Raw genomic sequence first — 12,530 nt, 5'->3', positions numbered from 1 at the left:
ATTCTGTTTCAACCATACCATCTCACTTGTGGAGAAACAACATTTTAAGTTTCCATTATTTTCTGGCTCTTGGCATTCTGTTGCTTTTTCTTTTGCTGATTTTATATTGCTTGTTATTTATTTAAAACACTTAAAAGTTAAAGAATGCCTTCTAAGATTTAACACTTCAAAGTTCAAACCTTTCTAGAGTCAACTGATTTTTATCATCCATGGATATAACTTATAACTTCATCTAATTAAAATTCCATATAATATGCACAAAAGTTAATTAATCAAAGCAACACCCTAATATATCGCACCGGAAACAAATACTGCAATCATAAAATAAACTGTAGATCACTTAGAGATGTAGAAGTAAGAATATGAGTGTAAAATCAAAGAGAGTATTTACATGCAGACAATCAAGAGCAGGTTCCGCAAGTTTGGGATTCTTTGTCTCAAACGCAAGTCGAAGTGGCTGAAGAACAAGTTCTGAATCTGATCCTTCTATAGTATGACCAGCAGTAGACAGCCTTGCTGTAATTGCTTCACTTCCCCTCAAATTTTGGGGTGCATGATCTTCTCCACCAACAGCAGAGGAATTTTTTTGAGAAGTTCTAGTATCTCCTTCTTCTTGTACTGAAATTTCCCCATCCCCATCAACACCACCATCTTGTGGATGCAATCTGGAAATAAGCAGAAAAAACAAAATTACAACTAATATCTAGAGCAATTATTAAAACATTAGGATGCATATATGTAGAAACAAAAAGATCTTAATTTATTCAGAAACACATAGTAGCAATTGAATCACAAGAAAGTTGGATCACAAAAAAGATACAAGGAAAGAAACGTTTGAAAACATAAAAGACAGACCTAAATAATCACAAAAATATATGCATAAAATGTCATGGGTACCTGTCAAATAAATGAACTGAAACGCAGTAACTTACGGTGTTTTCCATAAACTCTACACCATTCAAAAGGACATGTGAGTACAGACTCCTGTTTAATATACCCATAGAAAAAATTCTCATGTTTCAACTAGCATGCTACCATTGCAGATTGCCTAATACTTATGTAAGAATAACCAAATGTGTTTGAGATTATGTCACTTTTTCTTGTTTAATTGATACAAGGTGGACTTTCCATCCTGCACACAATTGAGATAGTGACTATTCTTCCATCAATTCAATAGACAGTGAGAACTTCGATCAGATGCAATCCAAATTAATATCCCACCTTCCTGATCCACCAAACACTTCAGCCATTAGTCTCAGGCCTGAAGACTGAAACCCAGAGGTGATTTGTAGCAAAAGTGAAAGCCCTCTCAGAGTTCTCATGGGCTTCAATAAGAAAAGACCTCGTGAAGTGACAGCATCCTTGAAGGTACTTAAAAAAGACCACATGGCACCATAGATTTTTGACATGCAATCATGATGCCACCACCACTCACTAAGACCTGAGAAGAAATCTGAAATAATCAGCACTTACACAGTCAAGGATCCAAGCATCAAGCTGGGATGAGAATCACAAATTATAGAGCCTACAGTTCTAAAGAGCCTACTTGTTATTTTTCAATGAGAACAGCATCTGTGTATAATTGTTTGAAAAGACAATAACCTCGGTTGCCTTCAAGGCTTGTAAATGCTCTTTTATTGATTGAAACCTGATAATAAGAGAATCAACTGCAGCTTTCCAAGTTTTATCAACAAACATATTCTTCACACCCCATATCTCATGCAAGAAAGTACAGCCAGCATATAAGGGATCAAAAGGCTTACAAAGTCCACAACTCAAAGGTTTCCCTAACATGTGAACAACAAAAGAATACTTTTTCCCTTAAGCTGTGTGTTCCCATGATGTCCATTCAACTTTCTTTTGTATTTACTATTAACAGGCTGAAGTTTCCTTTCTTTGAGAATTACACTGCACAAGAATCTCTTAAGTGTTGATTTTTATTTCAATCACTGACAACCCCTAAAGGTGTTGAATGTGTTAGTTCCCGTCAACTGGAGAAGTTTGGGACTAGCTTTAGTTTGATAATAATTGCCTTAAGTTTGACAATAATACTCTCTCATATAACTGTTGTTAATACAAGAGAAGTCACAGAAACCCTGGCCCCATTTTCTTCAGCAATGGAGTTTTCCCGTAAAGTTGCTTGTAAACTGGACTTCCCATGATTAAACTGGAAAGTAAAGAAATATTCAAGAGTGGTACAAGAGGATTAATCTCAACAAGAAAAATGAGAGAGTCTATCTCGATGAGAAGGTTCGAACAGCAATGGTATCAAAAACATCAACTCGGAATGAGAGAGAGTCAATGCAGACAATGCAAAGTTGCACATGCATGGATATGGATACGGATATTGGTATGGTATCCAATACAGATACTGCTATTTTTTGAGACCTCCATTTGGATATGGCAGGATATACAGCATTCATAAAAAAAACATGAACATATATTTAACACAATTTTCAAAGTTATTAATAATTTATAACTATATGCATAATAATTGTCAATTTTTTTTTTTGCTAAATTAATAGCTGGTAAGGGCCAACTCCCATTATATTAAAAGTATAAACATTTACATTATCTTGTTTTGGATACAGCCTTACTGGCAAACCCCACTATACAATCATTTGGCTAAACCGCCAAGCAGAAACTACCAAAAAACCCCTAACCCAGAAACCACCTATACCGAAGCCCAGACTAGACTGATATGGTCAAAATGGGTTGCCATAAAATATTACAAAATTGCCCCCTGTAAACCAAAACTGGGCACATACCGAGCTGAGAAAAACAAACATGAAAATAAACCAGCAGGCTTAGTCACTATCCTCCTTTGCCCTGGCCTGGGCTACCAACCAAGCTCGAACTACTACCGGACACTCCAGACCGCAGTTCCGATGGGCAAGGACATTCACCAGCTCCTCCTCATCCCGCAGATCGCTCTGAATCCATTCCTCACCATCATCACCCAGCTCACAATCCGCCTCTGTAACAGGGTCTTCATCATCTACAAACATGGCCTCCGTCTACATGTAGTCTTCGAGCCAATCCTCAGAGGGACATTCCACCACATGGGTGATTCTTTGGAGGAACATAACACTACGAGCCATCTCACCCCAATTAGCCGCCAACCACTCCGGTTCCAGAGTCCTCACTATAGGAAACTTTGGCGTTTCCTGCCCATGATGCCTCAGAAGGTAGTAATTTTGGGGCATGGGAGTTCGGTTATTGTCATCCACATTGTCAATAACTGCATCAATCTCTCCCAAAAAAGCATGTTCAAATAGCACCTGACAGAGTTTCTTGACTCTGGCTTTCGCGACCCCCAAATGCAGGCTCATTGCCAGGGACATGGCACAAATATCTGAATTAACCCTGTGCCTATGGTTGGCCTTCAAAAACTCCACCCCCAGAACTTGTTTGACAGCATACACTACTAGCAGGTGCCCAGATTTGAGAACTCTCAAACGTTTATCAGTAACTTCCCCAAGAAATGACATATGTTGCTTGGGGGACTCCAGAAACGCCGAGGTGTCCATTTTGCAAGAGGCTCTCAAAAGAATGTCGAGGGATTGACACGGCACATAGATATAAAGCAAACCCAAAGAGGAAATTACATGCACTCTCCTACACAGGGTACTTGCTAATTATGAGTGTCGTCAGCACAAATAATCATGAAAACAGTTGCTTACAGAAAATGCTTGTGTCACCACCCATGTCACATGTTGATGAGTAATGCAATCAATATAAGGTGGTGTGAGGGTACTTCGTACTTCCATACCATAATGCTAGGTACGGTTGCCAGCAGGAATCTCCGCCACCTCCTTCGCCAGTCTGTCCACCACCTCCTTCGCCAGTCTGTCCGCCACCTCAATCCCTTCACGGTAAATGTGGGTGACTTGGTACCCATCCAACTCAGCAATAAGGCTCTGAACATGACCTAACCATCTGTTCATCTTCCAGTTTGGAGCTGCTCCTTGTCTAATGGCGTTAATGACTATCATCGAATCTCCTTCCAGGTGCACCTTTCTTGCCTTCAAATCCTTCGCAACAATCAGCCCAATCAATGCTGCTCTGATTTCTGAAATATTGTTTGTCGCCAACCCAATGTGTATAGACCTTTCTACGTGAGGCCCTGTCGAAATTAACTTTGACCCAGCCATTGTCCGGAGGTGTCCATTTTGTATTTGCCCTTTTGTGTCGGTCTGTCAAATGCCCCACCAGGGTCGGAATTTTTAAACCTTTGAAAGAATTGCACATTTGGATGTCCCAATTTGTAAACTGGCTTTTTGGGGGGGAAATACATCTCGTCGCTGAGTTGGTGACTTCCACAATGGTAGCCTCCATTTTGCAAATCAGTTGTGTCCTCGACAATGCCTTGTCCTGGAAAACTCGCCTGTTCCTCTCTTTCCAGATTTCCCACACAATAATGGAAGGCAACGTCATCCAAATGCTATCAAAAATACCTTTCCCAATTATCCTAGGCCACATTGTGAACCACTCTACCAGTTTATTCAAAAGCGGACACTGAAAATTAATTTGTTTAGAAAAAATTTCCAACAAGTGTTAGCATAGGGGCACCTCAAAAGAAGGTGATCAGCATCCTCCTCAGTTTGTTTGCCCAAAGCCAACTGAGGTGGTTGCCAGCTAATGATGGAGAATATAAAGTTAAAATTGGCTATAGGATCAAAGAATCTGCAATAGTAAAAAGTGAACGGTCAACTGACCTGCTAATATTTCTACCCAAAGCCTCTGCCATTATGATGAAGAAGAATGGGGACAGTGGGTCTCCTTGTCTGATCCCTCTTGTGGAATCAAAAAAACCTTCCGACACCCCATCGACCAATACTGAGAACTTGGGATTAATGATACAACTCTTGATCCATGCTATCCATTTCTCTCCAAATCCATTTTTTTGCAAAATAGAAAGCAAGAAATGACGATCAACTAGATCATAGGCCTTTAAAATATCAAGTTTGACAATCATACCTGGTGATCTGTTTTTCTTGGCTGAGTGAATGGTTTCATGCGCCACAATGATGCCCTCAACAATTGATCTGTTGGGAGAGAACCCACTTTGCTCCTCAGAGATGATCCTCCCAAGGACCTTCTTTACCCTGTTGGCAATGATTTTGGTGACAATTTTGTAGATAGTATTGCACAGTGCAATGGGCCTGAAGTCTCTCATCTGGTTTGCATCTTTGTTCTTAGGAATGAGAGCTAGAAATGTGTGATTGATAGTTCCCAACATGGATGTCCTTCTTCTGGATTCATCTATTGCCCTGTGGATGTCCTCCCCCACGATATACCAGAAAGCTTGGAAGAATCTGGCAAGGAATCCATCAGGCCCAGACGCCTTATCCGGTTGCATTTGGAACAAAGATATCTGACCTCTTCCAAGGAGATCTTCCTGTAAAGTTCTTTACTGTCATTTTTTGTGATAACCTTGGGAATTGCTTCCAAAATCTCTTCCTTTTCCCTGTCATAGGGTTCAACTCCTTGATTCAGAATTTCTTGGAAGTAGTGGGCTGCCTCCTAATTGGCCTCCTCTAGTGATAGGGTTACAGATCCATCTTCCCTTTTGATTTCACAAATGCTCTTTTTCCCTCTATTAACCATGGTTGATCTATGGAAAATTTTGGTGTTTTTATCTCCTTCCTTGAGCAAATTTCTTGAGATTTTTGTCTCCAAAAACATTCTTCTCTGGCAAGGATCTCATCCAGCTGAATCTTCAGTTTCTTCTCCTCATAATCTTCTCCAGTCATTCCTTGTATGATCTTTTCATTCAGATTCTCAAGGGCATTGGAAATCCTCCCCTTCTCCTCAAAGATATTTTTGAAATGATCAATGTTCCATTGCTTGAGCCTTGCTTTGACATATTTGAGTTTTTGGCTTAAAAGATACATTTTGGAATGATTACCAACGTGCACTTCTTGGCACCATTCCTTAATCAAATCTTTCAACGATTCATCTTTTAGCCACATATTTTCAAGCTTGAAAGGGCATCCTCCCTTGGAAGTTTCTGGTTTGATATTGAGAGGGATGGGTTGATGGTCTGAACCTGTATACCATAGAATTTTTGCCTCCAAGTTGGAACGGTCCCATTCTCCCCAACACAAAAATCTGTCTAATCTTTCTGCAATGTTCGTGAATCCTTTCCTCCTATTAGTCCAAGTGAAAGTTCCATTCTTAGTTTGGATGTCTCTAAGATTATTACTGTGTACAAAGTTTTGAAAGTCCAATTGTACTCTTGTGATATCAACCATACCTCCCCTCTTTTCTAAATTATTGAGAGTGGCATTAAAATCTCCCCCTATTATTCCCAGCTTCTCTTCTCTCTGGCCTATCCAATCGGTGATTTCCTCCCAAAGTCTTCTTTTTTCTAGTGTGGCCACCGGTCCATATACATTGATGATTAGGCAACAAATATTTTTGCTTAAAAATCTGCATTTGACTACTTGCAAGTTTTGTTTGGATTCAAGTCCTTCACACATGGTAGCAAGAGGGTTCCATATAATGCCAATGCCTCCCGAGGCTCCATTTGCTTCTACAAACATGCCATCCCATATCCTCCAGCCTCTCATCCTTATGTGGTAATCCTCCAAACTCCATTTGGTCTCTTGTAGCAAGACCACATCTGCCTTGCTTTGGTCTATCTGACGTCTAATTAGACGCCACTTGCTAGGGGCATTGATACCCCTAGCATTCCAGGTAATGAACTTCATTTCTCCCCAGGAGGGAAAACCCCCTTCCCGTTTCTCAGTCTCAATTGTCCTTTTGCCATTGCTGCTATTTCCAATTTCTCTTTGTTGGTTTTGGCACCCCTTCTCTGTTTCTTCCTTGTGCAGGGTGCTTTTTGTGATGTTGGTATTTGCTCAATACCACATTCTGACATTTTATTTGACGAATTATCCGCCTCCTCTTCTTGCTTCGTTTCTGTCTCCATCAACTCCTCTTCTTCATCCAGTAATTCTTGGAGTTCATTGTCATTTATCTGAACTACTTGTTCTGAAACTTGATTGTTTTCTTCTACATTATGCCAATTCCATTCAATAAGATGTTTATTTATGAGTTCCATCCTACCCTCCACATTCCCATGATTCTCCGCGATGCAAGGGTTATTACTTGGACTATGTGCCTCTGTTTTGTTATCTCTCTCTGGCTCCCTCTGCCTTACACCTTCCCTTCCTTCCAGTGATTCTTCAAGAAATATCATTTCCAGACCATTGATTGGAGCTATATATTCCCTTTCCAAATTATCGTTGCATCTAGAATTACCATGCTCCTTTGATTTGCATAATGGTCATGTTCTGATATCATCATCCTTTTCCACCTTTTGCTCCCAAAGTTGGTTTCCATTTCGAATTTCTAGTTTTTTTGGTATGCTACTTCCATCTTGTACATTTATTAGGATCCTAGCATATGTTCCTCAAAAATAGTCCCTCTATATTCCCCCACTTCCAAGAAAGGTTCCAATCTTTTCTCCAATTTCTGCCAGTGTCTCTTCTCCCCAATATTCTGCAGGCACATTGTAAAGGCGTACCCAAACTGGGTTACCGCCAAGTTTGCACTTCCAAGGTTTGAAGTTCAATTCCCATTTTCTAAAATGAAGTGTTATCCCTTTTATTTGGTGGGGTCCTTTCGACATAAATCTCCATTTATCTTCCTGAGAAAAAAAAGTGATTAGAAAGAAACCATTTGCTAAATTCTCTATTACTGTGTTATCATCCCAGTGGGCTTTCCCCCAAGTTTTCAATTCTTCAATTGATGCCCATTCATTCCCCCATTTCACCAAAAGTCCTTTCTGGATTAATGAATTGATTCTAATTTCGGAGCTTTTAACATTGATCTGGCATATTTCATTGGTGGTTTCCTTGTGATTGCCCGTATCTCTCCTCTGTACTTCTCTCCATTGTTTAGTGACTTTTGGACGGTTATGACGAATGGGATTCCTTGGTTTTGGAGGGTTTCTCTTGTTGCTCTGTTTCAGCCTCCATCTCTTTTCTTGGGGTTTTCGTGTATGATTATGAAATCTCCTTCGGCCATGATTGTTCTTCTGAATGTCCCTCCTTGGTCTGAACCAATTTTTCTTCGGAGGCCTATAATTATATTGATTATGATTGGGTGCACACTTATCCACCCATCACCCATTTTCAAATACCCATTGCGGAATGTGGCTCCAATTCCTCGTGTTTCTCCCGTCTTCCTTAAATGCTTCTTCACTCTCCCAATCCCCCCAAAGTTTACTTGAATCTCCATTATTCTGAACATCTCTAAAACCTTCTCCAAACCCTCGACGCCATCCCTCCCATTCCCTCATCTCTCCTACAAGCAATTATTGTGTTATTTATGTTAAAATATTAGCATGATTTGTAGAATGAGTTCACTACATTGACTAAGTCCCAAACAAAAACTCAAAAGAAGAGGGGAGAGTCTTCCTCCCCTCGAGAGCAATAATAATTGTCAAATTTAAATCTAAATTAAAACTAAATATTAAATATATATTTAAAATTTAAAATGTAAGTTACTATTAAATCGATTAAATAAAATTTAAAAAATTAAATCTAAATATAAATTAAAATAAAATAATTTTAATGATAAATTAAATATAAATTAATAAAGAAAAAAACTAGATATAAATTAAAAATTTAAAATGTAAAGTTATTGTTAGTGATTAAATAAAAATTAGATATAAATATAAATTAAAACTATTAATAAAGAAAGAAAAACTAAATATAAATTTAAAATTTAAAATGCAAACATTGTAAAGTGCAATCAATGAAATAGAGTTTAAATAGTAAATCAATGAAATATTGTTTAAATAATATGTCAATGAAATAAATTTTAAATATAAATCAATTACATACAATAAAGTTTCAAACTTCATGTTAAAATTTTCCTACGGCCTGAGCGGAGGAAGAAGGGCGCACCATGTAGATAGGGAAACACATGCAGAAACTCCACATTTGGCAAGATTTCATTAGAAACTTAATCCTGGAGAATCTAGCATGGCTAAAAAAAGGGGCAAGTTTCCCAAAACGCACAGAATTGTTTTTTTGCCCTACCGCGTCCATATTGTTTCCATATCCGTACTAGGTACAGCGGTACACATACCAAGGGTGGGGGTGTCATTTCCACTATCTCTAAGACAATGTAATGTCCCCAAATTTTCATAAAGTGACTTAATTAAGTTAATTGATTAAGTTGTCCAAAAATTAGCATTATTTCAAAAGGATGACTTTCTTTTTTTTTTGGTAAGTTATACCTTTGTGGGGGGTACATCCCTCTATTAAATTTAGAAAGGATTACATAGATAAAACTCTTGAAGAGACACACCTCCTGCAAGCAACCTCACACCCCTCCCTAACCATCTACATGAAATTATTAAACAAGTATAATATACCTCTACACAGATACAATCCTCCATGCCATTGGAGGTCGAAACGACGAATCTTCTGCGTGCAGCCTGAGTGCAGCAACCAATATAGATCCCCAAACTCATTCTTCCTAATCCCCTCCTTGAAAGCTTTCCAAACTGCCTTGACCAAATCTCCTCGACTCACTCCTTCCATAGCATCCTTCACTTGCTCCTCCAAGTCCCCAACTTCTTCCCCTGCCCCATCAAAAAATATTGAAAGAGGCAGTTTAAGTTCACCCAGCTCGATCTAGAAAATACAGTCATCCACTTTAGGCCAATTGACAGACACCACAAAATCCTTGTCAATCTAGAACCCTGCTTCTCTCGAGTTAACAACCTAGACAATGGGGTAGAAAAAAGCACTGTAAACCACCCCATCAAGATGACACTCTCCATCATTTTCACCGAAACTCATGTCCAAGATCATGTTCATTGCCTTCAAAGTATGCTCATCCCTGATGGAGAACAAGCGACGACATTGTATCTCCTTGGACTCCTCTCTGCAAAACCATACTCTGCTAGATCCTAAAAGGTCCTTCTCTGTTGTGACAAAACCCAGTTCGGCCCTTCCTTTATAGATGAGGATGCAACCAAAAAGATCTTTGCAGGATTCACCTGCCTACTACGTACTACTCATTTCCAAGTACACGTGGATTAGTCTTGCCAAGAATGTCACCAGATGTTGGATCAAGTAGACCTCTCGGCTTTACCAACAAGAAAGCTATCCCAATCTTGACCACGGATGTGAATAATGGTACATTTGCTAGAGAAAAGTTCATTTGCCCCCGACTTCAAGACCTTCCGTCCACTGCAGGAATCATGCGACCGTCCCAAAAGCGCTGAAATTCCCCACAATTGCCTGCCTCCGCCGTCCAAAGTTTGCCTGACTCAACCTATTCCTACATGGGAGTTAATTGGGACTAACCCCTTGTCTTGTTCCACTAGTGTCCTCATCTCTGCCCACAAGTCAAAAGAACCCAAAATGCATTCCTTGAATTTGCAGTCAACTCCCTTGTTTGCAAGGTAGTCCGCTCCCCTGTTCGATTCTTGAAAAACATGGGAGATGCTATATTCAGATAGATTAGCCAACCAAAAATCAATTCTTGGGATCTACCTTTTGAGTTTCCAGTTGGAGATGCGCCCTTTAGTAATAGCATTAACACACAGTTGAGAATCGCTCTCTATGTCAATATTCAGGAAGCCTTTGGAGCCACACAATCGAAGACCCCGGTCCATCGCTTCCATCTCCACTTCATTATTAGAAGCTTCCCCAATGTAGCCATACAGAGCCCACATACAATTCCCTTTGTGGTCCCTAATAATACAACCGACCCCAACCTCTCTTGGATTGCCCCTAGCCGCTCCATCCACATTTAGTTTGACCCAACCATGTCTAGGGGGGAACCAATGAGCCTCCGCCCTATTACTGGTTTTGTTAAAGACCTTAGCTTGACCAAACTTTAGCACTGTACAAAGCAATTGCATCCTCCCATCCCACACGGAAAAATGTGTAATTTTCTTATTTACCACTTTCGTGTTAAGCACTTCACAAATAGCACTTTTGATGTCTGAGATAGTTTATTGTAGTGACATGACTTTATCACTTTAAACTCTCTGATTTCTCTCTTTCCAAATCCTCCAAACAAACATCAAGGGACCAACTAGCCAAATGTCCCCCCACACAGATTTCCTATCCAAAATGGGTCATCCCCAAGGAAGACCAGCAACTCAACATTCCTCACAATTTGCCACCCAATCGACTCCATGAGCCACTCCTAGCATGCCACAGCGAAGGGGCACAAAAAGACTAGATTGTTAACTATCTCCTCATTGTTAAAGCACAAAGGGCAGATGCTAGGCCCTTCAATGCCAATCTTCTTAAGCCTCTCTCCTGTCAAGACTTTACCATGCAATACCACTCAGAGAAAAGCCCCAGTCCAAGGAGCAACACACTTATGCCAACAAAGTTGTGAAGGCCACTCTGCCTCCTCAACATGCCTCCTTTGGATTTCATAGCCAAGTTTAACACTATACTCCCCCGACTTTGCTGTGCACCACACAATCATATCCTCCTCCCGAGACAGTGCTATTCTCATGTTCTTTAGCAGATCTTTGAGGACCTCCCTATCCATGAGAGAAGGCACCCAATTTTCAACCAAATTCCACCCATAGGACAATTTCCTTTGTCTATCAACACTACATAGTCCACTGCCAATCCTATGCTCAACCTCTACAATCCACTATTGGTTGTCAAAGAGATCAGCCAACAGAACCTCTCGGTTCCAAGAATCTCTCTAGAGCTTTGGTTTCCTCCCATTCCCTACTTTCCAACAGAGGTGATTTGTAACAATTTCCTTACTCTACCATATTTGCCATGGTTAAGATCCTCACATTGTCTTCAAAATCCACATATTTTTCCCTCATTACTCTACACCAAGGTTTATTAGGGAACCTGAACATCTTGTAGGTAAGTTTTGCTCCCAGGGCCAAATTCTGCAAATCCATTCTTGTTGGTTGAAAATTTTGTACACTTGGGGAAATATACAAAAATTGTGGTTTCAACCACAGTATGTGAGTAAAACTCTCCTAATTAAGGGAAGGCTCCCCCTATCTATATCTAATCTAAAACTAAACGGGATAAGACAGCAGTCTTTCTTCTTACTTCAAGAAAACCAATATCCTTTTCTCTTCACAGAAAAGTGATAGCAAGTTAACTTACAACAGCAATGACAACCTTTTGAAATAAGATGAGAGAAAGGAAATGAAGTTTCCTAAAAGCTCAAAGACTTCCATCACTTCCTTCGGGACAGGATGGCAATATCAAGCTCAAAGACTTGAATATATGAAGTCCTATCTACCCTTTTCTATGCTAATGATATCAAGAACAAATTATAGCAGCACAAAGTCTTCTAGATATCAAGAACAACTTATGTTGCAGCATGTGTCGACGTGAATCCTTCAAACTTCTGGATGATCATTTGCAGCTCATCAGGATTCGGTTCATGGGTATTCTTTGCCACGATCACGGTCTTCACAATAACATCGTTGCAAAGGAGGATTGTGGCATTATTCTTCTCAAAGGAAGACTGAATTTCTTGTAAGAAGACTTGGTATGTAACCA

At 39.8% G+C, this 12,530-nt stretch overlaps 1 protein-coding gene across 1 annotated transcript in view; it reads right to left on the bottom strand.

Annotated features, from left to right (window-relative positions):
• The window catches only part of LOC131065226 (brefeldin A-inhibited guanine nucleotide-exchange protein 5), a 133,306-nt gene that overhangs the window by 107,720 nt on the left and 13,056 nt on the right, over positions 1-12,530 (bottom strand). The window contains exon 4 of the mRNA XM_057999679.2: positions 392-665. Within this exon, the coding sequence (XP_057855662.2) occupies positions 392-665 (274 nt within the window). The remainder of the gene's footprint in view (positions 1-391; positions 666-12,530) is intronic.

This window comes from Cryptomeria japonica, chromosome 2 (genome assembly GCF_030272615.1).
Source record: "Cryptomeria japonica chromosome 2, Sugi_1.0, whole genome shotgun sequence".
NCBI lineage: Eukaryota > Viridiplantae > Streptophyta > Pinopsida > Cupressales > Cupressaceae > Cryptomeria > Cryptomeria japonica.
Note: the sequence above shows the minus strand (reverse complement) of the source record. Positions and strands in the feature narration are given on the sequence as shown.